Source organism: Castanea sativa, chromosome 2, assembly GCF_040712315.1.
Source record: "Castanea sativa cultivar Marrone di Chiusa Pesio chromosome 2, ASM4071231v1".
In the NCBI taxonomy this organism is placed as follows: domain Eukaryota; kingdom Viridiplantae; phylum Streptophyta; class Magnoliopsida; order Fagales; family Fagaceae; genus Castanea; species Castanea sativa.
Window position 1 is genome coordinate 24,015,370 of NC_134014.1, and position 27,062 is coordinate 24,042,431.

Sequence of the window (27,062 nt, forward strand, 5' to 3'; positions counted from 1 at the left end):
TCAAAATAACCTACATCTCATGATCAGGTCCATTATTCTCTCAGGATTTAGAATTGATGTAAATAGAAGTCGTGAGATTTATTATTCATTTAACAATGTTAGGAGAATAATAAATCTCACAATGTCCGCTTCAATATGTCTTAACTCTTAAAACATATCAACATACCAACTAGAAGTCTCCACTTCCATGATCAAGACAAATCATCTTAGTTGATATGTTGTAGTCTTCGCAGATGAAACGCCCAATTTCATCACCGACTACGAACTAAACTTCTGAATTTACAAAGAACTTGTGATTTATATCTTCTGTGACTTTTCACATAAATCACATACAATGCATCTCATGGACTATGATAATGTCTTAGTTCATTTATAGATAGTCTCATATAATTAAACAATTTAATTATTATATACATGCCAATAAATTGGGTTTTAGGGCATAAACTCCAACAGTGCACAAGTTGGGTCGCCCTAATATAGACATGCCTTGATAGGAGTACTAAGTGTACGACGTGCCCACGACAGGAGCAACTGTTACAAACATTACAGCAGGAAATCCAATATGATAGAATAACTATAACATTTGACAAATAATACTAATGTCTAAATAGAGAGATAAAGAAATCTAATAAGGTTATGATATAATAATACAACCGTGAATAACAATGTTATAACAAGTAGTTCAGTAATAAGGTAACAAGCTAATCATTTGTTAATCACAAAAAGTGAAACTCGTCTGCTAGGGAAATGGGCTTAGCTTCTTAGCAAACGCAAGTCCAAAAAGGGAGCCAATCTCCAATGTGAGTAACCTCAAAGAAGGCTTATACCATAAAGATTATGCCCTTTGAAATAATGACCTAAATGGCTTAAAATTTAACACTTAATTTCTCAAAGAGTGGATCTATTAAGAAGGAGAGAAATGGGTAGCCTATTGATACATGCCTCTATTCTCATCACTCACTCTTTTCTCTAGTTTATTGTGTTTTCTTTTCTTTTCTCTCATTTTCTTCTTTGTTCTACCTCTACTTCTTTCCCTGATGACAATGACTGATTCCCCCCTTTTTTCAACATTCATAGCTACCACATTTTATACTGTCTGTCATGACAAGATTTACCAATTTAACCCCTTAACCACTTTTGGCTTGTTGTGGGCATCTTTCCAAGACTACCCATTGGCCTGCAGGCTGCCCAGCCACTATTATTGCACTGTGTTGGTTGCACCATGCCTTATTCCCAAACAAAAATGGCTTGTCTTGTTTCTTACCTCTCACTGTTTTCACTACTCTCATCTGGATAAGGGATAAACCTCTCCCTTACCTATCTCTATAGCATGTATCAAGTGGTTTCAGCTTATACTTACTTCTTTTAAGTGAGATGCCATCCCAGCAGGATATTTTTCCCTAAAGAAGTTCGAGTGAGAATCCAAAATAGACACCATTTTTCTCCCCATCGCCAGACCACACCCTTTGATATCCTTGACCTGAGGCCCACCTCTCATGTATTGGTTGGGTACAAGTAGATGGTGTCTACGTGCTTTGTGTATATTTCACTTCCGTCTGAATTCGTTCCTTTTTTGGCCTTCATGCCATTTTTGTTGCTTTCGTATTTGTCTGATTCTATTGTACGTTCTAATGGGTGTTTAACTCTTGTGACGTGATAGACATATGGGCTTTTGGGCTCACGTTCTCTACCTTTCATTTCTTCTATGGACTGGGCATTACTTGGGTAAGAGTTATCACTTATCACCTTCCTGTAGAGCCCATATTCTCCTTTCTTGCATTTGTGGACCTCTTGGCCATTGCTCCCACCATGTCATTTCACCGTGCCTACTATAACTTTATCCTCCTTTTGCTTCATGTTTTGTCGTGGGCTCATGGTCAGCCCACTTCCTTGCAAATTTTATGCTCCAAGCTTCCCATGACCACTTTTCACTTCTTTACCGCTCTTGGGCTTTGTTAGTCAACATTCTTACTGTACCAACCTATTTCATTACCTCTTTACCTCTATTACTCCCATGAGCTTTTTGTTAAATCTTTTGGGCTTCCTCAGCCCAATTACTGCATTTTTACTTTCTAATTAATACTTGGGTTTATTCGGCTTTTAGGCCAGCCTATTGAGTTTACTAACTTATTTCCTGTGTTTCTTTGGACCATTTACTCTCTCTCTCTACATCTTTTACTAGTTCCATGAGCTTACTACTTCGTTCCTTGGATTTCCTCGACCCACTTACTCCTTCTTTACTTCTTTTCATTCTTGTGGGTCTGTTGGCCATCAATTCTGCCGTTTCGACTTGTTGGGGCTTACTTTACTATTTTCTCTTTTCACTTTATTTATATTATTAGGCTTCTTTTATTGTTGGGCCATTTGTCAAAAGTGAACATCAACAAGTGTAAAAGGTAAAGACCAACTTTATCCTTTATGATTTACCCATATTTATATTTCAATTTCAATTCAGATGGAATTAAGGGGAAGTAAATTTTCTTTTTAAAAAAAAAAAGTGAAGTTATAAGTTTCTCTTAAAAAGAAAAAGAAAAAAGTGAAGTAATAAATTGAGGTTTCAAACCGCTTTGCCAAACGACCGCTAAATAGTCTACGAGTACCCTTGTAGTAGGAAGCGACTAGTCTGTAATCAAAGGGATCATCCAAAATTATAGGGAAAATGGCATCGGGTTTGGTATTACCACGGCCAGTGACCTTCGTGACCGGCAACGCCAAGAAGCTCGAAGAAGTTCGTGCTATCTTGGGAAACTCCATTCCTTTCCAGTCCCTCAAGCTTGACTGTAACTTTCACTCTCTCTTTGATATTCTTTTTTTTTTTTTTTTTTGAATTTTATTAAATTAATTTCTTTATTTCTCAGTGCCAGAATTGCAAGGCGAGCCTGAAGATATCTCCAAAGAGAAGGCTCGCTTGGCTGCCATTCAGGTTCTCTCTCTCATATATATAGATACATGTATTAATTATGTATTGTTTATGTAAATATTGCTAAATTTTGTAATGGGTAGGTGAATGGACCAGTTCTTGTTGAAGACACTTGCCTCTGTTTCAATGCCCTAAAGGGTCTACCTGGTATTTTTTTTTTTTTTTAATGTATATATGAGTTGGGTATTCCATATTTTTTATTATATGTGAATTTTGACAAATTCATTGTATTACATTTTTTTTTACCCATGCTTGCAAAATTTCAATATGATTAGTAACTATGTCATTTATCAGAATGTTTATATTTCAAGTTTCTTTTAGCTTAAAACTATACATTTAAGATAAGTTTATGGATCAAATAATTTGACATACATGTTAAGAATATAGTAATCAAATAAAAAGTTTTGAATCACTCTAATAGTACTTAGAGTTACACCGAGTGTAACTTGAACTCAACTCTACATGTGTATAAAAGCTTGATCATTGATTTGTTTGGTCGTTTTGAAATTTTTGCAGGGCCATACATGTAAGTTCTGTTTCTCTCTTTTCATCTTAATCTCAAGGTGAACTTCTAATCTATATCTCATTAATTTTTGTTGAGAGCTTTACTCTATGCCATTTCTGTCTGCTGGATGTAATTCTAGATTTATCATTTATATGATGAAGTAAGAGTGTACGAATCTTTGTAGGTTATGTACGCTCTCATTTTATGAAAAGCTAAGCTACTTTGACCATGAATCAGCTCCTGAAACAGTGTTGAACATAATAGAATATTTCTTGTAATTCTTTACTACATGTCCATGTTTCAATTCACCCTCTTGACGTATGTTTTTTCGTAGGCTGTATTAGGTTTGAGTATTTGAAATCAAGTGATTTTGAAGAACAATTACTATTATAAATTGCTTGATATGAATATCAATAACACATTATAAATTGGGCGTTGGAATTTTGCTTCAACAAAAACACTTTTGCTCTGAGTTTCATATAAAATCTAACACCAGAACATTTCAAAACCACATATTAGTAAGGGTTAAGTCCATCTATAACTTTCATTAATAGAAAAATGAACATGTGTGGTCCTATCATGCCGTGTGTGGACAATTTGGGAGGAAAGAAAAAGGAGAAAATTTGAAGGCCAGAAGCATTCTGTTTAGAGAGACTAGGGGTTGCATTTATAATCTCCGTAGTTTCTCTGCTGATGCTAGACAAGGTCAACCTTCTAACTTGTGTAACTTCTTGGATGTATTGTATTCTTATTCTTTTTCTAGGAGCAGTTGAGCATATGACATGAATGCTTAAATTGTTATCCTAGATTGCTTTACGCTTCAAACTTTTTTAATACAAATAATTTTACATATAAAAAAATTGTTATTGGAGGTTTGACAGTTAATCCTGTTTGCTCATTGCTGCACTTCTTCTGACCATAAGATATGAATCATTTCCTTCCTTTCCAAAACGCATATTTGGAGCACAAAAGTTGTACTTAGCATAATTGGTGGACATTTGAAAATTGCAGAATTTTGAGGACTACATAATATATTTATTAATATCATAAGACAAATCTATCTTTTACTTAGAAGGGTCCTTCCATGCATATGTGTCGATGACATTGCTTATATATTTGATCCTTCAAATGGAAGACAATCTTTTGACCAAGATTTCTACCTCATCTTATCCTTTAAACAGTTGCCGTGAGAGTTTTTATTGGACCAAGCTATTTATGAAAGTTTGGACTTGGCTTGGGAAAAAACTTGTTTTTGTTTGTTTATTAAGCAAATAAACAAGCTGAACTCAGACATAATAATGTACTTGTGAACAAGCTCATGAGTATGAGACTCAATTTAAGTGATACAAGGTCAAAATACTGCGGCACGTGCTAAGGCAATGGTGTGCATTAAGGTGTGTTGGGTGATGCACAGCTGTGTGCATTGAGGTGTGCACTGGGGTGCGTGAGCTGCTTCTGTGTTGTGCGTGGGCTGCTGCTGTGAGGTGCATGGGCTGCTGCTGTGTTGTACCAAGGAGTTGAGCAATTGGTTGGGATGGTTAGGGGTAGTTAGTTAGGAAGTTAGAGCAGGGTTGTTAATCATTGGGTAGTTAATTAGTTACTTACTGTTAATGCATTGATTAGTGAGATGTAATCATTGATTAGGGGATTAGTTCGTTAGCATGGATTATGTTACATAAATAAGCTGGATTGTATTGATGAGGGTCAGAAGGAATAACACATTGATTTCCCTTGCTTCCTTTATTGCTCTGTTCTCTCTTTCTCTCTCTCACTCTTCCTCTACATTCCATCATTCTTGGAGGCTGGCTGTCCTTGAATTCAGCTAAATCTCTTAAGATTCTTTAGGATCTTATCAATTGGTATCAGAGCAAGTTTTTCCTGTGATTACTAGTTCCACCATGACTGAAACCCGTTCTACCACAATTCTCAATGAAACTATAGCTTCCTTGAAATCCACCACTGATCACCACAACAAAGACATACAAGAAATTCACAAGATTACTAACATCCATATCCGTACCCTGAATGAAATGAGTCAACAATTGGCTACAATTTAGCAGAAATTATATGCAGTAGATAATGCTGAGCACAGTCCTGAGAATTCACACATCCCTGAAGCTCGTACTTGTCACAATCTTGTTTCAAGTGTGTCTAGACCAGTGAAATTGGATTTTTCCAGATTTTGTGGTGAGGAACCAACTTCTTCGATCTACAAGGCTAACTAGTATTTTAAGTATTACAGAATTCTAGAATCTGAGAATTTGATGATGGCATCTTTCCATATGGAGGGAGAAGAAGGAGAAGATGCTGGTGTTTGTGGTAATTGGGAGGCCTTGGTTCAAGCTATGTTAATTCGGTCCAATGGAGGCTCTGACTTGGTTGAGGCAGACTTCAACTGTGGCTTTATACAAAGGGGAACTCAAAGCTTTGGCTAATAGGATTAAGGGGTTGTTTCCACAGCACAAATTGAGCTGTTTTTTGATTGGTTTGAAGGATGAGGTGAGGTTGCCTGTTAGGATGTTGAATCCTCCCACTCTCATTGCAGCATTTGGGTTGGCCAAAATTCAAGAGGAATACCTATTGGGTTGTAAGAGAAGTTATAAGGGGTCACAAGATCAAGCTGAGCCTTCATTGCTTGGTTTGCCTAGATTGGCTGCTCCAATTGATACTAGGACATTCCTGTCAAGAAGATTACTGCTACTCAAATGGAAGAAAGGGAAAAGAAGGGGCTTTGCTATAATTGTGATGACAAGTGGGCACTTGGGCATAAGTGCAAACAAGCGACCTTATTTTTGCTAGAAGGGGTGGAGATGACATTAGATTTTGATTGCAGTGAACGGTTTGTTGAGATTGAAAATGGGGGTTGCATTGCTAGGGGACATGAAGAAGAGGGAGAAGCTGAAATCACCCTATATGCTTTGGTTGGCAGTCCAACTCCAAGGACAATGAGAGTCAAGGGAAGGGTTAAATCTGTCCCATTGGTGATCTTGGTAGACTCTGGAAGCACTCATAATTTCTTTGATGCAGCTGTAATTTTTGTCCTCCATGTTCTTGTGGATAAGTCACAAATTCTTGAGGTTGAGGTGGTTAATGGTGATACTATCAAGACTCAAGGATTGTGCAAGGATGTTCCTGTGTGCTTGCAAGGGCATGTTTTCTGGTTCAATTGCATGTGCTGCCCTTGGGAGGTTGTGACTTGGTTTTTGGTACTCAGTGGCTTAGTACCTTGGGAGTCATTAGTTGGGATTTCAGGAATCTTTCAATGGGGTTCACTAATGGAGGCCAGCAGGTGTTGTTACATGGAATTAACACTCCAAAGGGTTTTGAAGTCCAGAATGAGGTCCAATTCTTCAAAGAGTCTACTAGGAAGGGTCTGATTTTGCAGATCACAGCTGATTGCACAGCTGAGAAGTAGTCTTCCCCTCCACCTGAGATCACAGCTTTGTTTTAGGAGTTTCATGGGGTGTTTGCTACACCAGTGGACTTACCACTAGTGAGAGGTCATGAGCACCAAATCAACCTTAAGGAGGGCACTCAACCTATTTGCCAGAGGCCATACAGGTATCCATATTACCAGAAAAATGAAATTGAAAAGATTGTGAAAGACTTGTTGGAAGTAGGTTTTATTCAAAGTAGTCAAAGTTCTTTTGCATCTCCTATACTTTTGGTTACAAAATCTGATGGTTTGTGGCGTATGTGGATAGATTATAGGGCATTAAATCAGGCCACTATAAAAGATAAATACCCTATCCCTGTTATAGATGAACTTTTGGATGAATTGCATGGGGCTTACATCTTTTCCAAGCTAGACCTGAGGTCTGGCTACCATCAAATCAGGATGAGGGAACAAGACATTCCAAAAGCTGCTTTTAGGACTCATGAAGGGCACTATGACTTTCTAGTGATGCCCTTTGGGTTGACAAATGCACCTTCTACCTTCCAATCTTTAATGAATCAAGTGTTCAAGCCTTTCCTTAGGAGGTTTATTTTGGTTTTCTTTGATGATATTTTGGTTTATAGTAGAAGTATGTCTAATAATGTGGAGCATCTTAAAGTTGTTTTAGGGGTTTTGGCTAAGAATCAGTTGTATGCTAAGATGTCTAAATGTATGTTTGCTTGCTTGGAAGTTGAGTATTTGGGTCACATCATTTCTAGGGAAGGTGTCAAAACTGATCCCAAGAAAATTTTGGCTATGCAAGACTGGCCTGTGCCTAAGGATGTGAAATCTCTGATAGGTTTCCTAGGCCTCACTGGTTATTTTTTTTGATAAGTAATAAAGAAATTTATTGAAAAAAGAGTCACCCAAGTACACAGGAAGTATACAAGGGAGAACAAATCAAAGACGAACATTACAAAAATCAAGAAAATCCAAAATAGAAAGAAAAGGAAGGCTTCTCCACACGGAGAACCAATCTAGAAAGGTTCGGAAAAAAAGAGACTTAAGAACAGGCATGGAACTCTCGATGTCTTCAAAACATCTACTATTTATCTCCTTCCAAATACACCACAACAAGCAATGAGGAACGGCCTTCCAAATATCTCCATTACGATGGCGACCAAAACAACCTTGCTAGCAAGCCAAAAGCCCCACAACAGACCTTGGCATAACCCAGTAAACTCCAAATAAACCGAAGACCATGTCCCACAATTCCATGGCAACCGGGCAGTGAAGAAAGAGATGGTCAACACTTTCACAATTGCACTTGCACATATAACACCAATCCAGGATGCAAATCTTTCTTTTTCTTAAATTGTCTACAGTCAGACATTTCCCCAAAGCTGCGGTCCAAACAAGGAAAGCTACTCTAGAGGGGATCTTCTGCTTCCAAATGCTTTTCCAAGGGAAAATTTGCTCCTTATGGCCAACAAGAAGATGGTAGTAAGAACTAACCGTGAACCCCTTACTCTTACAGGGCAGCCAACAGGACTTGTCCTCCCCAATCCCCCTTACGGGAGTGCTATAAATGGAATTGATGAAGCTCCTGAAAGCTTCCAATTCACGATTATGCACATCCCTACAAAACTGAAACTCCCAATGGAGGACTCCATTGGTGTACCTCAAAAGATCCGCCACAGTAGCCTCACTGGTTATTACAGGAAGTTTGTCAAAGGATATGGTCATATTGCAGCTCCCTTGACAGCCCTTTTGAGGAAGAATTCATTTTCATGGAGTGCTGAAGCTGAGGAAGCCTTTAACTAGCTCAAGTTGGCTATGTCCAGTCCACCTGTTTTAGCCTTGCCCGGCTTCACTAAGACTTTCATAGTGAATGTGATGCTTCAGGTAGTGGCATTGGTGCTATTTTAATGCAAGAGCACAAACCTATTGCTTTTCACAGTCAAGTTTTGAAAGGCATTGCTCTTGCCTTGTCTACTTATGAGAAGGAGTTCCTTGCTCTGATTTCTGCAGTGAAGAAGTGGAGGCCATACTTAGTTGGTAGAGCTTTTGTCATCAAAATAGACCAGCAAAGCCTTAAATATCTGTTGCATCAAAGGATGGGTACTCCAGTTCAACAAAAGTGGTTGTCAAAATTGCTTGGCTATGCTTTTGTGGTTGAATATAAGAAGGGTTTTGACAGTGTGGTGGCAGATGGTTTGTCAAGGAGGGGGGAAGTGTCTGAGCGTGAGTTTCAAGACTGTCAGGGTGTGGGTGAAGGTAATGCTGACTTGAATTTGGTGGTGGAAGGTCAAACTGATGTGGGATTAGGCAATGTTGTTGCTGGTTTGCCTTCTTCATCTGGAACTTTATGTATCATCTCCTTTCCCACTCCAACTTGGGTAGCTGAACTGAAGGCTAGTTATGCAGCTGATCCTGCGATTCAAACTATCTTGTCTGCTTTTCAAGAAGGTGGCATACCTCCTAAAGGTTTTTCTTTAGTGGGTGGGTTGTTGTTCTTTAAGGGCAGAATCTATTTGGGACCTACTAGTGCTCTCAAGTCTTCAATTTTGTAGCATGTTCACAATGGACCTTTGGGAGGGCATTCAGGCTATGTGAAGACTTTACACAGGGTTAAACAAGATTTTCATTGGCCTGGTATGAAAGGATTTCAAGCAATATATCAGAGAATGTGATATCTGCCAGAGGGTTAAGTATGAGAATTGTAAACCAGCTGGTCTGCTTCAGCCTATGAAGCACGGGTGCGTTTTGGGATTCGGGTGCGGGTGCGGGAGCGGATGCGGGACTCGGCAATTTTTGAAAAAGTAGGGTGCGGGTGCGGCGATTAAAAAATTATTAAAAATATTTTTATTTATATTTTTAATATATTGCTAAACATACTTTTTTCACATTATATAAATATATACTAAATTTAAGAGCAATAGTAAATAATAACTAGAATACAGAGAATGGGAGAGAGCCTAGCTGAAGAGTGAAGGCAGAGAGTGGGAGAGAGGCGCAAGAAAAATGAAGAGCGAGAGGGCTGGGTCTTGGTTTTTTTCCAAATAGTGCGTTTGCACCTTTTTTTTTGAATTTTGGCCTGTATCGGCCGATTTCGGCCGGTATCGGGTTTCGCCCGATACGGACTGATTCTGGCCGAATTGGCCCGATTTCGCACGCGTCGGCCCGAATCGCGCAGAAAAAATTATTTTTTTAATGCCCGACGCGGCACGGATGCGCAGGCAGTGGCGTCGCCTGCGTGTCCCCGCGTCGGACGCGGGTGCGGCGGCCCAAACGCCGCACCCGTGCTTCCCAGGCTTCAGCCCTTACCTATCCCTTCCAAGCCTTGGTTAGCTGTGAGTATGGATTTTATTGAAGGTTTACCTAAGTCTCAATTGAAGAATGTGATTCTGGTAGTTGTGGACAAGTTCACTAAGTATGCTCACTTCATTGCTTTGTCCCATCCTTACACTGCAATCAAGGTTGCTTCAGTCTACATGCAATTTGTATTCAAACTCCATGGTATGCCTGCTTTTGTGGTAAGTGACAGGGATCCAATTTTTACTACTCGTTTCTGGAGTGAATTGATGAAACTTCAAGGAGTGGACCTAGCTATGTCTTCAGCTTACCATCCTCAAACAGATGGCCAAACTGAGGTGGTCAACAGGAGTTTAGAGCAGTATCTCAGGGCTTTTGCAGGAGCTAAACCTTCTGCTTGGGTGGAGTGGTTGCCTTTGGCTGAATTTTGGTTTAATACCAATTTTCACTCTTCTACCAAGTTAACTCCTTTTAAAGCCTTATATGGTTATCCACCTCCTAGGTTGTTGGATTATATTCCTGGCACAACTATGGTGGAAGCTGTTGATGACCACTTGAAATGTAGGCAGCAAGTTCTGTCATTACTCAAGCAAAATTTATTGCAGGCTCAAGAGAGAATGAAGTCTCAGGCAGATAAGCACAGAGCTGAGAGGAGTTTTGAAAAGAAAGATTGGGTGTATTTGAGATTGCAGCTTTTTAGGCAGAGGTCTTTGAAGCCTAATACTCTTGGGAAGCTGTCTCCCAAGTTCTATGGCCCCTTCCAAGTGCTGCAGAAGGTTGGAGAAGTGGCTTATAAATTGGCTCTACCACCTGATTTACAGATTCATCCTGTTTTCGATGTCTCTTGTCTCAAGGCTAAGTTGGGGCAGCAGGTCACTCCTAATTCTCAACTGCCTACTCTTTCATCTGAAGGTGCTCCTATGCTTGAAACTGTGGCAGTCTTGAAGGATAGGTCAATCAAGCTTAGAAGCAGGACAATCACACAGGTCCTAGTCCAATGGCAGGGCTGTACTTTTGAAGATGCTACCTGGGAAGATTTAAGTCAGCTCCAACAGTAGTTCCCTCACCTTGTGGGCAAGGTGCTTTGAGGAGGGGAGTATTGATACAAGGCCAAAATACTGAGGCATGTGCTAAGGCAATGGTGTGCATTAAGGTGTGTTGGGTGATGCACAGCTGTGTGCATTGAGGTGTGCACTGGGGTGCGTGAGCTGCTGCTGTGTTGTGCGTGGGCTGCTGCTGTGAGGTGCGTGGGCTGCTGCTGTGTTGTACAAAGGAGTTAAGCAGTTGGTTGGGATGGTCAGGGGTAGTTAGTTTGTTAGGCAGTTAGAGCAGGGTTGTTAATCATTGGGTAGTTAATTAGTTACTTATTGTTAATGCATTGATTAGTGAGATATAATTAGGGGATTAGTTCATTAACATGGATTCTGTTACATAAATAAGCTGGATTGTATTGATGACGGTCATAAGGAATAACACATTGATTTCCCTTGCTTCCTTTATTGCTCTGTTTCTCTCTCTCTCTCACTCTTCCTCTACATTCCATCATTCTTGGAGGCTGGCTGTCCTTGAATTCAGCTAAATCTCTTAAGATTCTCTAGGATCTTATCAATAAGTATATATTATTATATATTTATATGTATACATGTATAAAAATATACTTATATAGACTTGAGATTGGATTCCATAAGTTTGTAAATTAGTTCATAAAGTATCATTTTTTGATTGGTAGGAGTCAATTTTTAGTCCTAGTGTTTACCATATGTAAGAAAAGAGTAAGTGAATCAAGTGACTCGTGAAAAAGCTCAAGCATATTCGAAAAAAAAAAAAAATTAAGCTTGAACTTGTAATCTAGTTTGATGATGAGCTCAAGCTCCGCTCATGTTCGAAGTACAATTAAATGGATAATCTTGGACTTTTAGTACCCAACTCAGCTCAGCTTGTTAACAGCTGTGATTGTAGAAGCTTGAGGGCTAGGTAATATCTCTTAATATTGTAAGAAAAATTTCTTTTACTTGGAGAAAGGTCCTCCCACACATTAAGTTTCTATGAAGTTGCTTATAAATTTGGATCCTTTTTAAGGAAAACCTTTTAAACAAGATCTCTTCCTCATCTTTTGACAAGAGTTTTCTGTAAGATAATGGAAAGAATGTACCCAAGCATGCAGGGTGTATACATGGGTTGCAATTCAGCAATTATCTAAATTTATAACAATCAGGAAATTTTAACAGATTACAAACAAAATGACCGGTGAATGCAGTCATCCTGTGAAACAACAAATGTAAGAAAATTGTCTTCAGTTCTGTTCCAACTCCTTCAAATGTCCATCTATTACATTCTCTCTTCTTTTTGATTGGAAAAATAATATTATTGAAACGAGACTACTTTGTGAAAATAAGCACGAAGTAGCCTAAAGAATTACAAAGGGAGAAATACCTACATTCTCTCCAAATAGAAATATTCAACAACAGGTGTAGTGGGATAGCTTTGCAAATATCTCCATTTCCGTGTCTGCCAAAATGCCCCTTTCAACATGCCAGCAAATCAATCACCTTCTGAGGCATGACCCGCTGCATCCCAAAGAGACAAAGCACAAGAGACCAACAATCTCTAGCAATGTCACAATCAACAGTTGAAATAATCAACTTAGCTTGATTACTGTAATGACCAATTGTTAATCATTAGTAATTTCATCATATTAGAGGTTCATATGAGAACTAGATTCTCAACAGCTGATTAATTTTTTAGTGAAAAAGAAACCAAATTAAGAAGCACTTCAAGCCCAAATTTAAAGCTTACAATTATTTGAGTTATTCTAGAATTCTTGCTTCTTTGACTTTTTCCTAAAAATTTTAAGGTCATTTCTCCTTTTGTATGTATTGTTCTATCTCTTGTGGAATGGAATAAAGTGCATGTACACTCCAATTAATACGGGAAGATTGAATGTGAGAACATTAGGAATCTTCAATCAAGCTTTGTTGGGCAAGTGGTTAAGGAGAGGAAACGATGTAGGTTGGTGGGTTTATCAATCTCTTTGTCTTCAGGGTTCACTGTACCTGAGGTTTGTGGGTATCTACTCAAGTACATTTTGTTCCCTTCAAAGTGAAAATGAAATACAAACTCAGTTTTCATAAATTAGATCTTAAGCTGGGTTGATTTGTTCATAGTACAGAATGTTTTCTCTTGACAGACAGGACTAAAAATGGCATTTGTTTGCCTACATGTAATTTATAAAATGCTATGAAGTGGGAAAATCTCTGCTGTTTCTGCTCATGATTTTAAGCTCCATCAAGCTCAATCTTAATACTTCTGAATTTTAACCATGCATTGGTTTTTGATTACCGGTGTAGTTTTAATATCATTTGTAAATCTGGCCTTAAATTTCTTGCTTTGCTGTCCACCTCTGATGATCATTATCTAATGAGAATATTATGCAATGCAGCAAGTGGTTCCTGCAGAAGATTGGTCATGAAGGTGGTTGTCGTATGCTTTAATTCATATTTTATGCCTCGCTAGTTTTGTTTTTACTTGATTCTTATCTTATCTGTTCCAGGTCTGAACAATCTCTTGATGGCATACGAGGATAAATCAGGTTATGCTTTGTGTGCATTTTCGTTTGCCCTTGGGCCCAATGCTGAACCCATTACATTCCTGGGGAGAACTCCGGTATATCTCAGTAGTTCTATATTATGTTATTCTGAATTCCTGATGAGTGATTAAGATATATTTCTTTTGAGCAGTTTCATTTAGATAATCTACCCACATACTTGACTTGGTACTAAAGTTGCCATTACCTATATAAAAATTCTATCTTGATAAAACAAGTAATCAATTTGTTTAGGAGGCCCATTTTATTCTGTCTGGTCCAGTTTATATTGCTTATGCCCAAAGTGTAAGCAACTTAAAATGATATCTTTAGATAGAACATGTGGTTGGTTTACTTTGAAAGCAATACTTTAGGCAACTTCTGGTTCTATTAATACTCATGCGAACCTTTTAACAGTAATGCAATGTATTAAGGTGCAATTCCTGCAATGTGACTTAACTGGCCCAGTTATAAATTATAATATGCCAACTCGATTAAAAATCCAACTCAACTCCACCTCACCCAATTACTAACGGAACCCAAAAAATCTCTCTCACACTCCACTAACCTACCTTCTCTTTTTGTTACCTGCTGGACTGCCGGACCACGCTGAGCTTTAGCCTTCTCAACCAATAGGTCCTGGCCATTCCCACACCTCAGTCTCAATCCTTAGGCGGCTGCCAGAACTCATTTATATACCGAATACTAAGTCTCCAAGACAGACATGCATGCTAAAATTTAATAATAATTATAGAAATACATTTATATTCTTAATACATCAATTAAATAATTATATCATACTCGACAATTACTGCTTCCTTGATTTTTTTCCCCTTATTGCATATAAATCACAGATTCCTGCAAATTATTTCAAAATGAATTTATAACTTGCTTGTGCATCGCATGGAATTGCACTAACATATGATTTGTGGCTCACTTGTTAGGGAAAGATAGTTCCTCCCAGGGGACCTAATGATTTTGGGTGGGATCCCATTTTCCAACCTGATGGCTATGAGCAAACGTAATCTCATGCTTCTTCCATTTCGACTTCTATGATATCAGTGTTCAAGATCAGTCTGATTATGACTTTTTTTTTTTGGTGTGTGTATTTGTTTGTTGTAGTTATGCAGAGATGCCAAAGGAAGAGAAGAACAACATTTCTCACCGATCAAAGGCACTTGCTCTGGTGAAATCTCATTTCACAGAAGTTGGATACACTTTCCAGATAGATCCCTCTGTCTGAGCAAGCTACGTATTGTTTTCTTGTAGCCATTGCATGATGTAACTTTTGTTGTGAACACTGGCTATTCACTTAGAATTAGTGCTTCAATTTCAAATGCCCCCTTGAGGAATGGAGAAGGGAAAGAAGGAAATGGAGTATTTAGTATTTACTGCTATCTAGTTGCACTTAGAATTTGGTGGAGAGCAGAGAGTAGATTTCTTGAATGAGGGAGAAAAAGTTTGTGGTTGACAGTATCAAACTGAGGCTATTTATGAGCACAAGAAGCAAAATAAATTAACTAATAGAGCACACGATCCCCTTTCACTTGAATATAAAATTCAGGACTTGGTTTGGGCAATCTCTGACCCAAAACTTCTCTTTCTGGCTCTTTAGTTTTGGGTACAGTCTATGTTTGTCCTCCTGGACATGCCTATGACTAAATGATCCCATGTGTTGCTAATGGTGTCTTGTTTAATCTTTGGATATAAAAAAATTTCAGCCGACTCTAGAACCAAAAATTATACTTGAAAAGAAACTACCGGAGGAAATGAGCATCCAGTTTGTCATTCACTTTGGGTTAATTGCCAATGTAAAATTCATAGAGTGAGGTGGTTATAAAGGTTGATGGAGAGCACAATCGCTTAAAGGGACTTGAGTTATTGATGAATGATGAGTGCTACTTTAGGTCGTTGAGTTGAGATTATTGGATTAAGAAACATGCAAAAAGGAAAAACAGGTATACATTGCTTACCTTTGCTGTCAATGTCATAAAATAGACGAGAAGCCTGGGTCAGAGTCAGAGTCTTAGTAGGGACCGACGAAAGCAATAAAATGACAAGAAAACCAAAAACGAAAGGGGAGGAGGAGGAGCAGGAGGCATGATGAGTAACTTATGTTGTTTGGGCTATTTTCATGCTTAAAGGAGATAGGTATGCCTAATAGTCAGTATTGGATAGTGAACAAATTGGTCCAATAACCCCCCCTTCTTTAATTTTTTGTAAAAAAAAGTTTATACCAATTTTGTCAATCAAAGTCTTGGATTTAAAAATTATTTCACTCCGAAGGCAATGTCTATTTCTGTTATTTACTTTTTGTTGTTATGGGCAGTAATGGGGTAGGGAAAAACAGAGAAACAATTAATTAATTTGCATTTCAGTTAGAGCCCAGTCATAAATTAATTTGGCAACCATTGAACATAGAGGGTAGAGAGAGAAATCCTCATGAGAGAGAAAATTTTGCCAATGCCCCAGGATAAAAACATTAGAAACATTATGTTGCTAATGTTTCAACGAAAGCATTTTCTGGAAGATAACTCGTTTTCTAAATCATATAATTTTGGAAAATTAACTCATTTTCTTTCTTGTGTTTGGTTGCAACTTGTAAATAAGGTAAAAATGCTTTTTCTGATGTTTGGTACAAGCCCAAAATAAAAAAAATAATAAATAAAACACAAAAAATAAAACGCTAACAACATGAACTTTAAATACCAAAGCTGCATCTCCCAACAATGTTTATCACCGAAGTACAGACACCACACATGCACAGTGCGTGGTGGGGTGTCGAGAGTCACTTTTCTGTGGCTTGTCTTCTGGAAAAAAAATAGTGAAAAACTAGTGAAACAAAAACAAGAGTGTTTTCCGTTGACGAAGTGATTAGTTTTTCGTTGACCCAAGTTTTTCAATTTACCAAATACTAAAAATTGCGAAAAAATCATTACATTACCTATAGAATGATGTCCACTTAAACAAAGAGAGAAACGAGCAAATGATTGCCATAAAAGTGAAAATTGATTATCTAGGTGAAACACAGTTTTAAAACCAATTTTTCTGCTTCATTATTACCCATAATAATGGAAAAGGGGCTTCAAATTTAAACAATATCATAAGCTTGGCACTTAAATTGACAAAATATTAAATAAATAAAATTAGGGACCTAATCTAAAATATGGTATATGATAATGCCGAAAATCGTCAATAAGTCACACGGTCCTCACGTGCTCTCGATAAAAAACCTGCACAACACAAAAGCTAAAGACCTTAAGAGGAATACCGGTGTGGTACCGACCAAATATCCTCCGACGGTCAAGTTAGAGAAATCTCTTGTTCACAACTTTAGAGTGCCGGAGCTGGGGTGAATTATACGTACCTTAATTTATGAGGGTTTTGGGGTATTTCTAGTAGTGTAGGGTTGACATCCGTGCCTTGGCCAAGAAGTTCTTTCCTTCTAAGAGAGAACCTCTTAGATTCTGCGTATCTCCTAGAGTTCTTTTCCTTATAGGAGTCTTCTTGATTAGGGTTAAGCATGTAGCACAAGATGTCTCATTGTACACGTATGCGTGGAGATCAAGTAAGGCTGTGTCAGACCCGACAGAGGTTCATACATTCCTCTCAGCTTATCCTCTTCAGCTTTCTATCTTCAGCTTACCGTCTTCAGCTTGTCCCCTTCAGCTTACTATCTCTAGCTTGTCATTTCGTTGCTCAAAGTACAATCGTCAGCTACAGGATAAAGCTGTAGACCTTACACTGTTGTTTGTCATGAATAGTGCCAACGGCTTTGTTACTTCCGTTGCCCTTTTGTTTCGTTATGGGTTAATTACAAAATTACCCTTATCAGTATATATATATATAGAGAGAGAGAGAGAGAGAGAGAGAGAGAGAGAGAGAGGTTCAAGTTACATTTTTTAAACCATTGATTTCCATTAGATCTAATGGTTAAAAAAACACTAGTGACATGCCATATCTAATATCATTAAGTCATTAAATTATCTTCTAAAAACAAACAAAAAGTCAATAAACACTTTCACCCCACCCCACCGTTTTTTTCTTCTTCTTTTTCTATCGCCCTCTCTTTCTCTCTCATTTGACAGGACCCCATAAACTCCTCCAATGAACCAAATAAATCAACAAGGGAATTGATACATTGTAATTCTATTGGTATTAATGCATTTTTCCCCCTGCTCACCATTACATGAATTGAGTTTGCATATAGGGCATCAGAAAGCTGCATAGAATCCTTTAAAAAGACTTATTACAAGTACCACCATCATATGTATTGAGTTCACATACAGGGCATTTAACATTGTCTAACACGGAATAGCCTTTAGACTACAACATCTCTACAATATCTTCATTTGAGATTTTGGGTGTAGGGTATAACTTAACTGTTAGGAATACAGAAGAGTCAAGGAAAAATGCACCAATTCGCATCCAATCTGACATTCCCATCACAACGAATTAAAATTAATAAATCGGTTGGTCTACTAATGCAAGGAATGTTGTTTATTACTTATATTTGTTTACTTCAGAAGAATTGTCAAATAAAAAATTAATTCAATCGTTGTCAATTCCCCTGAAATCTATTTACACAGATGAATATAATTCACATCTAACTGAAAAGATGAAAAATGCTAATGCTTTATCCCTTGTTGATTTATTTGGTTCATTGGAGGAGTTTATGGAGGTCCTAGCAGATGAGAGAGAAAAAGAGAGGGATAGAAGAAGAAGAATAAGAACAAGAAGAACAAGAAGAAGAAGAAAACGGTGGGGTGAAAGTGTTAATTGACTTTTTGTTTATTTTTAGAAGAGAATTTAATGACTTAATGTATTAGATATGGCATGTCACTAGTGTTTTTTAACCATTAGATCTAATGAAAATCAATGGTTTTTTTTTTTTTTTGAAAAGAATGAAAATCAATGGTTTTAAAAATGTGTAACTTAAACTTATTTCATATATATATATATATATATATATATATATTATTGGGATGTTGTGGTTCATGAAGTTATTTGACACCGTGCAAAATGACCAAAATACTCCCGAAATTTTAAAATGACTAAAATACTCCTGATAGGGTTTTGATTTTGCCCATCTCCAAGTCGTCCATAAAGGTCGTCTGTAACCCGTCTGGAATTGTAAACACCCTTTGGAACCTACCTGCAACTATCTCGTCCAAGCAAGAAGACATACCTCGTCCAGAGCGCAGACAACCTCGTCTTGAAGGAGTTTGTCTGTTAGACGAGATAGCCCCTGCGCAAGTGCCAAAGTGCACTCAACTAAGGAATTCCAGGACGAGAGTACCATACTTAGGAAAATCTCCGAATATAATGTGATAATTCCTTATCCCACGCATAACTGTCAGGTATCCGTTGTGAAATAGAAGCAATAACTCCTAAACGGTTATGGGAGTTACATTTGACCCTTGCGCCTCCTTGAATCCAGGGGAGGTTCCAATTTCGATAACCGTCTATGAAGGCACTATATAAAGACTGATTTAGACAAGGTAAAGGTATGTGAATTTTACTCCCAAAAAGTTGGAACTCCAAAAATATAGAGAGAACAACTAACTTTGCCATCGGAGGGTTTTTGGCCGGCAGCCCCGGTCACCTTTGATTCGCTTTTCTTTTTTCTTCAGGCTGCAGAGAGAGCAAGTGGTCCTTTCAAGTCCGAAGCATCTAGCCTACTGATCTTCTTTGCATCATCAACTCCCGAAACCTAAAAATGACCAAAATACCCTCTAAACCTAAAAAATGACCGAAATATCACATAAACCTAAAAAATGACTAAAATACCATTAAACCTATAAAATGACGAAAATACCCCTAAACTTTTAAAATGACCCAAATATACCCAAAACCTCTAAAATTACCAAAAATGAAAAGGGATCAAAATAGCTCTAAACCTCTAAAATGACCAAAATACCCCTCAAAATATCTAAAATGACCAAAATACCACTAATCCTATAAGATGAATACAATACACTCGAAGCCTCTAAAATTACCAAAATTGGGGTTTGGGGTATTTTGAATGTTTCGAGGGAATGTCACTAATTTTTTAGGTTTTAGGGGTGTTACGTTAATTTTTAGATTTTGGGGCTATTTCAGTAATTTTCTAGGTTTTCGAGGTCCTTTTGTCATTTTTTAGGTTTTGGGGACATTTCGGTCATTCTTTAGGTTTCAGAGGTATTTTAGTCATTTTTTATGTTTAGGGGGTATTTTGGTCACTTTTTTAGTTTTAGGGGGGATTTTGGTCATTTTTTAAGGTTTAGGGTGTATTTTTATCTTCTTATAGGTTTAAGGGGTATTTTTGTCATTTTATAGGTTTATTGGTATTTTGGTCATTTTTTTAGGTCTAGGGGTTATTTTGGTCATTTTTAGGTTTCAGGGGTATTTCGGTTAATTTTTAGGTTTCAAGGGTATTTTGATTATTTTTATGATTAGGGGGGTATTTTGGTCAATTTTTAGGTTTAGGGGGTAATTTGGCCATTTTTTTAGGTTTAGGGGGTATTTCGATCATTTTTTAGGTTTAGAGCGGGTATTTCAGTAATTTTTAGGTTTTGAGGGTATTTTGGTTATTTTTTAGGTTTAGGAGGTATTTTGGTCAATTTTCAAGTTTAGGGGTAATTTGGTCATTTTAAGTTTTGAGGGGGTATTTCAATCATTTTTTTAGAATTAAGGGGTATTTTGGTAATTTTTAGATTTCAGGGATTATTTTGGTCATTTTTTTAGATTTATGGGGTATTTTGGTGATTTTTAGATTTTGGGGGTATTTTGGTTATTTTTTAGGTTTAGGGGTATTTTGGTCAATTTTTAGGTTTTGGGGGTATTAATTTTGACATCTAGCTACAGTGGGCTACTAGAGATAGCAGCCCACTATAGCAAGATGTTAAAAAAAAATAGATTTTTTTAATAAAACACATGTGTTCCCTTTTCACTTTTCGTCTCACACGCTTAACCTTTTCGGCTGTTTCGCACCTATCTCCTCTTGTTTTCCTTTTTTTTTTTCTTTTTTTTTTTTTCCCTTGCTTCTCTCTTTCTCCCATGCCTATGCCTCTGCCTGATCTCCTACTTTTTTTTCCCCCCCTTTGTTCTCCCTCAACCCAAGCCGCACTTCCCTTCCCTCAACCCACGCTGCCAAACCCATCTCCGCTTCACTACTCCCTCTGACCGAACCCACCATCACAAACACAGCCTTTTCTCTTCTTCCTCTGAGTGAACCCACAACAAACCCAAGCATTCCCCTAAGTTTCTTCTCTAAAACTCTCTCTCTCTCTCTCTCTCTCTCTCTCTCTCTCTCTCTCTCTCTCTCTCTCTCTCTCTCTCTCTATAACTTTATCTATTTGATCCTAATCAAAAACCCTAAAATTCCCAATCTTGAAAATTCAAGAAAATTCTCTCTTTCTTCGAATTCCATCGGATTTCTATTTGTACAATCTGATCATTGTGAATACTTCAACTTAAAACCCTACCCTTTTCATCATCTTTTCTTGTTTGTGCGATCGATTCTCAAGTTATTAGGGGAATTGATCGGTTTCTACAAAGGCTTTGGAGCCGTGAAATGCTTTTGATTCAAAGATGAAGTTAAAGAGAAGGAGAGCATTGGAAGAGGTCAGTGTTTTTCTTTCACCAAATTCAAAACTGTTATTCGATTTTTGCTTATTTATATAATATATACGTTTTTATGATCAATTTTGTTTTTTGTTTTTTGGGAAATTTTTAATTTTTAGTTGTGTGTATGTTTTTGCTGTGATATTGGAAGTGCAATGAGTGTGTTTGTTTTGGGGTTAAGGCGAATTTGGTTGGTTTGTGGTGCTCTGGGACCGATTTGGATGGATTAAAGATTTGTTCTTTTATTGGTTTTTTTTATGGCCATGCCTTGTTTGGTTGCTAAGAAAGTCCGGGAAAGAGTTCAGATATTTGAAACTAATGTCTTTTTTATTTATTTATTATTTATTTTGAAGTTTGATTTATTGTTGGGGTGTGTGAGTTTGAAAATGTTTAGTTTATTGCCGGGTACAGCGTGGTGCATGTGAACAACATGGCATGTAGATTTTTAGCTAGGGATAAGTCCACCAGACAACTAACATGGTAGTTAATGGTAGTTAATTGAAAGTACAAAGAAAGAATAAAGAAAACATAAAGAAAAAATATTTAAATGAAGTAGTAAAATGATAGAACCTTTGATGTTGGGTGTATTGCAAAGTAATATTTTAAAATGAATAAAGTAATTTTTTGAGATGTTAAATGCTATATTTTATAGCATTCTTGATAAGAATGCTTTGATGCCTTGATCAGTGGTAGATGAGTGTCTAAAGTTTTTTTATTTTTTTGAAATCGGTGTCTAAAGTATTTTAGTTTCGTAGGAATGACATTTATTTTTTAACGGGAAAAAATAGTAGGGGCACTATTAAGCTCATATCTTATTTTGGAGGCCCCCATCCTTACTTGTTCCTCATTGATCTAAAACTTGCTTACGGGCTTCAAGGATTTTTTTGCAAAATAACACCATTTTACTAACAATTTCATTAGTTAGCATCGTTTTCAAATTATTTAAAAAACTCACACCTTGATTCTTTTAGAGTAGAGTTCATTGTAGCAACTTGAGTCTTTAAGAGCCTATTTGGTTTAGGCTTGTTTTGAGTGATATCACTCAAAACTCATAACTCAATGATGAAAAAACGTGGGACCCACACCAATTTGGTTGTTTGGTTTGATTTTCAGCTTGGGTTTCCATCACTCAAAACTCACAAATTTTGAGTTAGAGTGATGGAAACACAAAACACAAATATGGTGTTGTCCTGTCCGTTCAGTGCTTTTTGGTATTACCATTGCAAACAACCACAAAACCACCACTACAAATCCAGCACCGCCACAGCACCACCATAACAAAACACCACCGAAACACAAACCCAGCCCCACCCAGCACTGCCACAACAACCCACCGCAACAAAACACCACCGAAACCCAAACCCAGCACCACCACAACCGATCTCCACTGAAACACAAACCCAGCCCCGCCACAACCCGATCTCCGCTAAAACACAAACCCAGCCCCACCCAGCGCCACCACAGCAACGCACCGCAACAAAACACCACCGAAACACAAACCCAGCACCACCACAACCGATCTCCGCCGAAACACAAACCCAGCCCCACCCAGCGCCGCCACAGCAACCCATCGCAACAAAACACCAATTGAAACCAAAAACCCAATCTCAAACCCGATCTCCACTGATTCAAACCAACCAAAAACAGCTAAGAAAAAAAAAAAAAAACCAAATACAGATTGAAAAGGGGAGAGACAGAGAAAGTTGGGAAAGAAACGGAGATGAGTGGAAAAAAAAATCAAATATAGAGTGAAGAGGGGAGAGACAAAGAAAGAGAGATAGACAAAAAAAAATTGATAGAAAAGAGAGAGTCAGAGAAATGAAGGGGAAGAGACAGAGAAAGAGAGATATGTAACAGAGAAAGGGGAGGAAGATTTTTTGTTAATGAAGCGTGGGTAGCAACAGTAATAATACTGGGCAGGGTCAGTGGGTGGGGTCCACGGTTTTAGCAAAAAGTGGTAGAGATATGTAACTGAGAATGAGTCCAAACATGTGTTTTGCAATTTTTGAGGGAAGTTGAGGTTTGAGAACTGAGTTATGAGTTTTGGGTTTAAGTTATGAGTTTTGAAAACTGAGTTATGAAAATTGAGACATCACTAAACCAAACGGGACCTAAGACTCGAGTTCCACAATACAAAACCAAAAGAAAAAAAAATACGGTTCTTCTCTTCTTCTCTATTTCTTTGCCTCTAAACCTCTCTTCTTCTCTCTAGTCTCTAGCCTATTTTCTAGATAAAGCACAAATCAAGCCTCCAAGGCTGAAGCTCACCACTGAGGTTCATTCTCAAATCTTGTTCCCTATTTCTTGGTCAAAACCCATGAATTTTCTCCCTCTCTGTGCAAGTTCCAATCGGGATAAGTATGTTGGGTTTACAGCTCATGATCGGAGGTGGGTTTCAATCGAGATGAGTTTGTTGGGTTTGGGTTTGTAGTTTATGATGGGGATGAGGTGGTGGGTTTCGTTTGCTTTTCTAGGTTCCGATTGGTGTATTTGTAGGGTTTGGTTTTGTAGGTTCTGATTGGCGCATTTGTTGGGTTTGGGTTTGGGTTTGGGTTTGGTTTTCCTGGTGAGATAGACCTCAAATTGGAAGGATTTAAAGCTGAGGCCTAGAAGAATGCTATATAGACCTGTGAGGAGTGAAGACCTATGAGAAATTGAAGGTGAGACCTGAAGCTGTGAGCATAAGGAGCTGAAGAAGGTGAGACCTGAAACTAAAGCTGTGAGCGTAAGGACTGAGGAGATGCACTGCCAACACATGGAACTCGAGTTTCTATGACTCGAGTTATCTCGAGATGTTAATTTCCTAAATAGTTTAGAAACAATGCTAACTAATGAAATTATTAGCAAAATGGTGTTATTTTGCAAAAAAAGTTCGAGCTTGAAGGTTATATTTTTACAAAGCAAGAAAAGGAGGGAACAAAGCCAATAAATGGATCAAGATTATAGGACTTGACAGTTTGTTAGAGCATTATCAAACCATAATTTTTTATTAAATACTACTTTCTCAAACGTCAAATTTTTCAGAGAAATATTGTTATGTTTACAATATTTTCACAACAAATTCTAATAGTAAGTTATTATGAGTTGTTATTGGTGAGGCAAAAAAATAATTTTAGTGGTAGGTTCAGCTTAGAATCAATAACAACTAACAACTTATGATTTGTTGTGAAAATGTTATGGACGTAGCACTCCTCAATTTTTTAGGTATAGTTTTTTTTTTTTTTTTAAGATTTGACTTACTTTCAGTATTTTTTAAACTAGAATCTCTTTTTATTTTAATGAGAAATAGTCACATCATCTACTAACTAAATAAAGCGTGGAGATTAAAACTCATTACCACTTGCTATTGTATATTTAAAACAAAAGAACATATCTAGTTAAAAAAGTAAAAGAGGTAACCAAACCCTTTTTTTTGTACTTTTTTTTCTAAGTTAAAATGGTAAGTTAGGTACAACTTTTTTTTAACAATCTCATTTTCCTAAAAAATAGTTGTACATCCATCTCAAACGGAGTGATAAGACAAAGAGGGTAACAAATCGACAAAGACATAAACTAAGAAAAAAAACTTGGCCTTTTCTATGACATGTTCCCTCATCAGTAGCTTGAGGAGTGGCTTGGAGAAGTGACTTGGGATCCTATATTGATTCTAAGTATGCGTTTTTCTCCAACTTAAAAAGCCAACTTATTTTACCATTCAATTATTTTTTGCTATTATTCATGAGCTTCACTACACTTTTTTGTACTATTCATGAGTCCTATTGTACTATTTCAGCTAACTTTTACTTTTATCTACAATACTTTCAGCAAAAAGTTTTCAGTTTCAACAAAATAAGCGGATCCAAACAGACCCTAACTACACTAAAATTTCTGCGTAAAATAATAGCAGGAGATTAACCTCATAGCTTATCTCCCCTACGCTATGAGCGGATATATATAATGTAACAAATATATGAAACCACTCTTTTATAATATGAGATTTGTCCTTACGTGAGATCCACCCATATCAGAGACATATATATACATGATATACAATAATCTTTTTCCTTTCTCACACGTTTTTTTTCTTTCTTCTAAACAAGCAACACCAAGCTTATCCAGGCCTAAACCCTAAACTGGCTCCAATAATTTTGTTATCTAATTTCCTGCACTTTCATCTTAAAAAAAAACCTACACTTCTGACTTTAGAAAAGAACACCTTTCTTGACAATAATTAAAAAAAAATTAAAATAAAGAGCTTAAAATAGAATTCTTAAACGTACTTAATTAAAATTAATAAATTACAAGTCTAACAACAATAAACTTAAAATTATACTAAAAAAAGAAAAAAAAAACACTTAAAATGGTTTCTAATATTAGGTTTTTGTTAACCTCAAAAAAAAAAAAAAAAAAAAAATATATATATATATATATATATATATATATATATATTAGGTTTTTGTCGCCGTCCCTAATTGAGATGCCAGACTGGATTTCCAAAAAAAAAAAATTCGACTATAACACCCAAAACCGACTTATCGATCATGAATTATGATTACTGGTACATTATAACTCTATCCATCCAACATTTCTCCACTTTCTTATATGTTTTTTTTATAATTATTATTTGAGAGGTGCTACGTCCACAACATTTTTACAATATTTTTACAACAAATCATAGGTGGTTAGTTGTTATTGGTTCAAATTTGAACCTAACACTAAGATTACTTTTTTGCCCCAACAATAACAACCAGTAACATCCTGTCACTTAGAATTTGTTATAAAAATATTGTAAAAATGTTGTGGACATATCATTTCTCTTATTATTTTAAAGGGGCAATATGTTAAAACTACAGTCAATGTTAATTTACACATGACAATTAATAAATGGAAATTTCCTAAAGGTTGAACCTTGGCGTGGAAAAATAGAACCCAATAGAGAATGAAGAACGGTACACACACACACTTAAATGCTTGGTAGTGGGAAGTTGGTCTGAGGTGACAGCTCCAACTCATGATCAACATCAACATGTCTACAGTACAGTGTGCAAATGAATGTGTAAATGGCCCCATTACAGAGAACAAGTTCCTCGCATGCTCTATGTCCCCATCTCTCACATGCAAACCCATGAATTTTCCATCATCTAACATGTGAATTAGGTCTCAATTCTCATTACTGCCTCTATTTCATTTTCAGGTTCCCATAGCCATGAAAGAGTACCACGGACATGTTATGTGTGGAAAGCGATCATCATTTAATTCTTGCCTAACACCAATAGGGCATTTGGACTCAGGCCTCATGGGAATTGAGTTTTAGTGTTTATGTTCCGCATGGTGCTGATAATAAATTCTCTTTTCTTTTTCTTTTTTCCTGGTGGATGGTGTTGGTTTTATACGGTGTGGTTTTTCATAACTAGAAAATGTGTAGTGTTCAAGTTTTTGCCTTATCTTAAAGCATACTCATCACAAAGAAGGGAGAATCCCTTGAATGCCCAAATGTCAAGTTTCACTTTTCTCCTCGTATAAATTGGAAAAGAGAATTTACAACACTCATAGCATATATAGGTCATCACAATTTTTGTGTTTGATTTATAAAATCTAAGGCAAATTGACAAACTTTAACAGTGGAGCATCATTTTGGTAAGACCATAAAGGTAAAAAGGGTCATGATGTTAGTTAATGACTTAATGGCATGTGGGTTTGCCGGTGCGCACATGGAAGAATCACAGATGCCGGCAGATTGCCAGATGAGGATAATAATAATTTTCAAGACAATAACAAA

At 37.1% G+C, this 27,062-nt stretch overlaps 1 protein-coding gene across 1 annotated transcript; it reads left to right on the forward strand.

Annotated features, from left to right (window-relative positions):
- The first annotated feature begins 2,547 nt into the window (after positions 1–2,547).
- LOC142623596 (inosine triphosphate pyrophosphatase) lies at positions 2,548–15,489 on the forward strand. Its single transcript, XM_075797035.1, has 8 exons — positions 2,548–2,780; positions 2,859–2,923; positions 3,004–3,067; positions 3,437–3,446; positions 13,556–13,587; positions 13,667–13,779; positions 14,644–14,720; positions 14,822–15,489. Exons 1-8 carry the CDS (start codon positions 2,660–2,662, stop codon positions 14,940–14,942), a joined length of 603 nt encoding a protein of 200 aa, XP_075653150.1. The 5' UTR covers positions 2,548–2,659; the 3' UTR covers positions 14,943–15,489.
- Positions 15,490–27,062: the final 11,573 nt, after the last annotated feature.

Bases quoted from the DNA above. Each gene is read 5' to 3' on its own strand.
- LOC142623596 (XM_075797035.1), top strand. From the start codon at position 2,660: ATGGCATCGGGTTTGGTATTACCACGGCCAGTGACCTTCGTGACCGGC. The intron at 13,588-13,666 runs GTGGTTGTCGTA...TATCTGTTCCAG, and splicing joins GCAGAAGATTGGTCATGAAG to GTCTGAACAATCTCTTGATG. The intron at 14,721-14,821 runs GTAATCTCATGC...TGTTTGTTGTAG, and splicing joins CCTGATGGCTATGAGCAAAC to TTATGCAGAGATGCCAAAGG.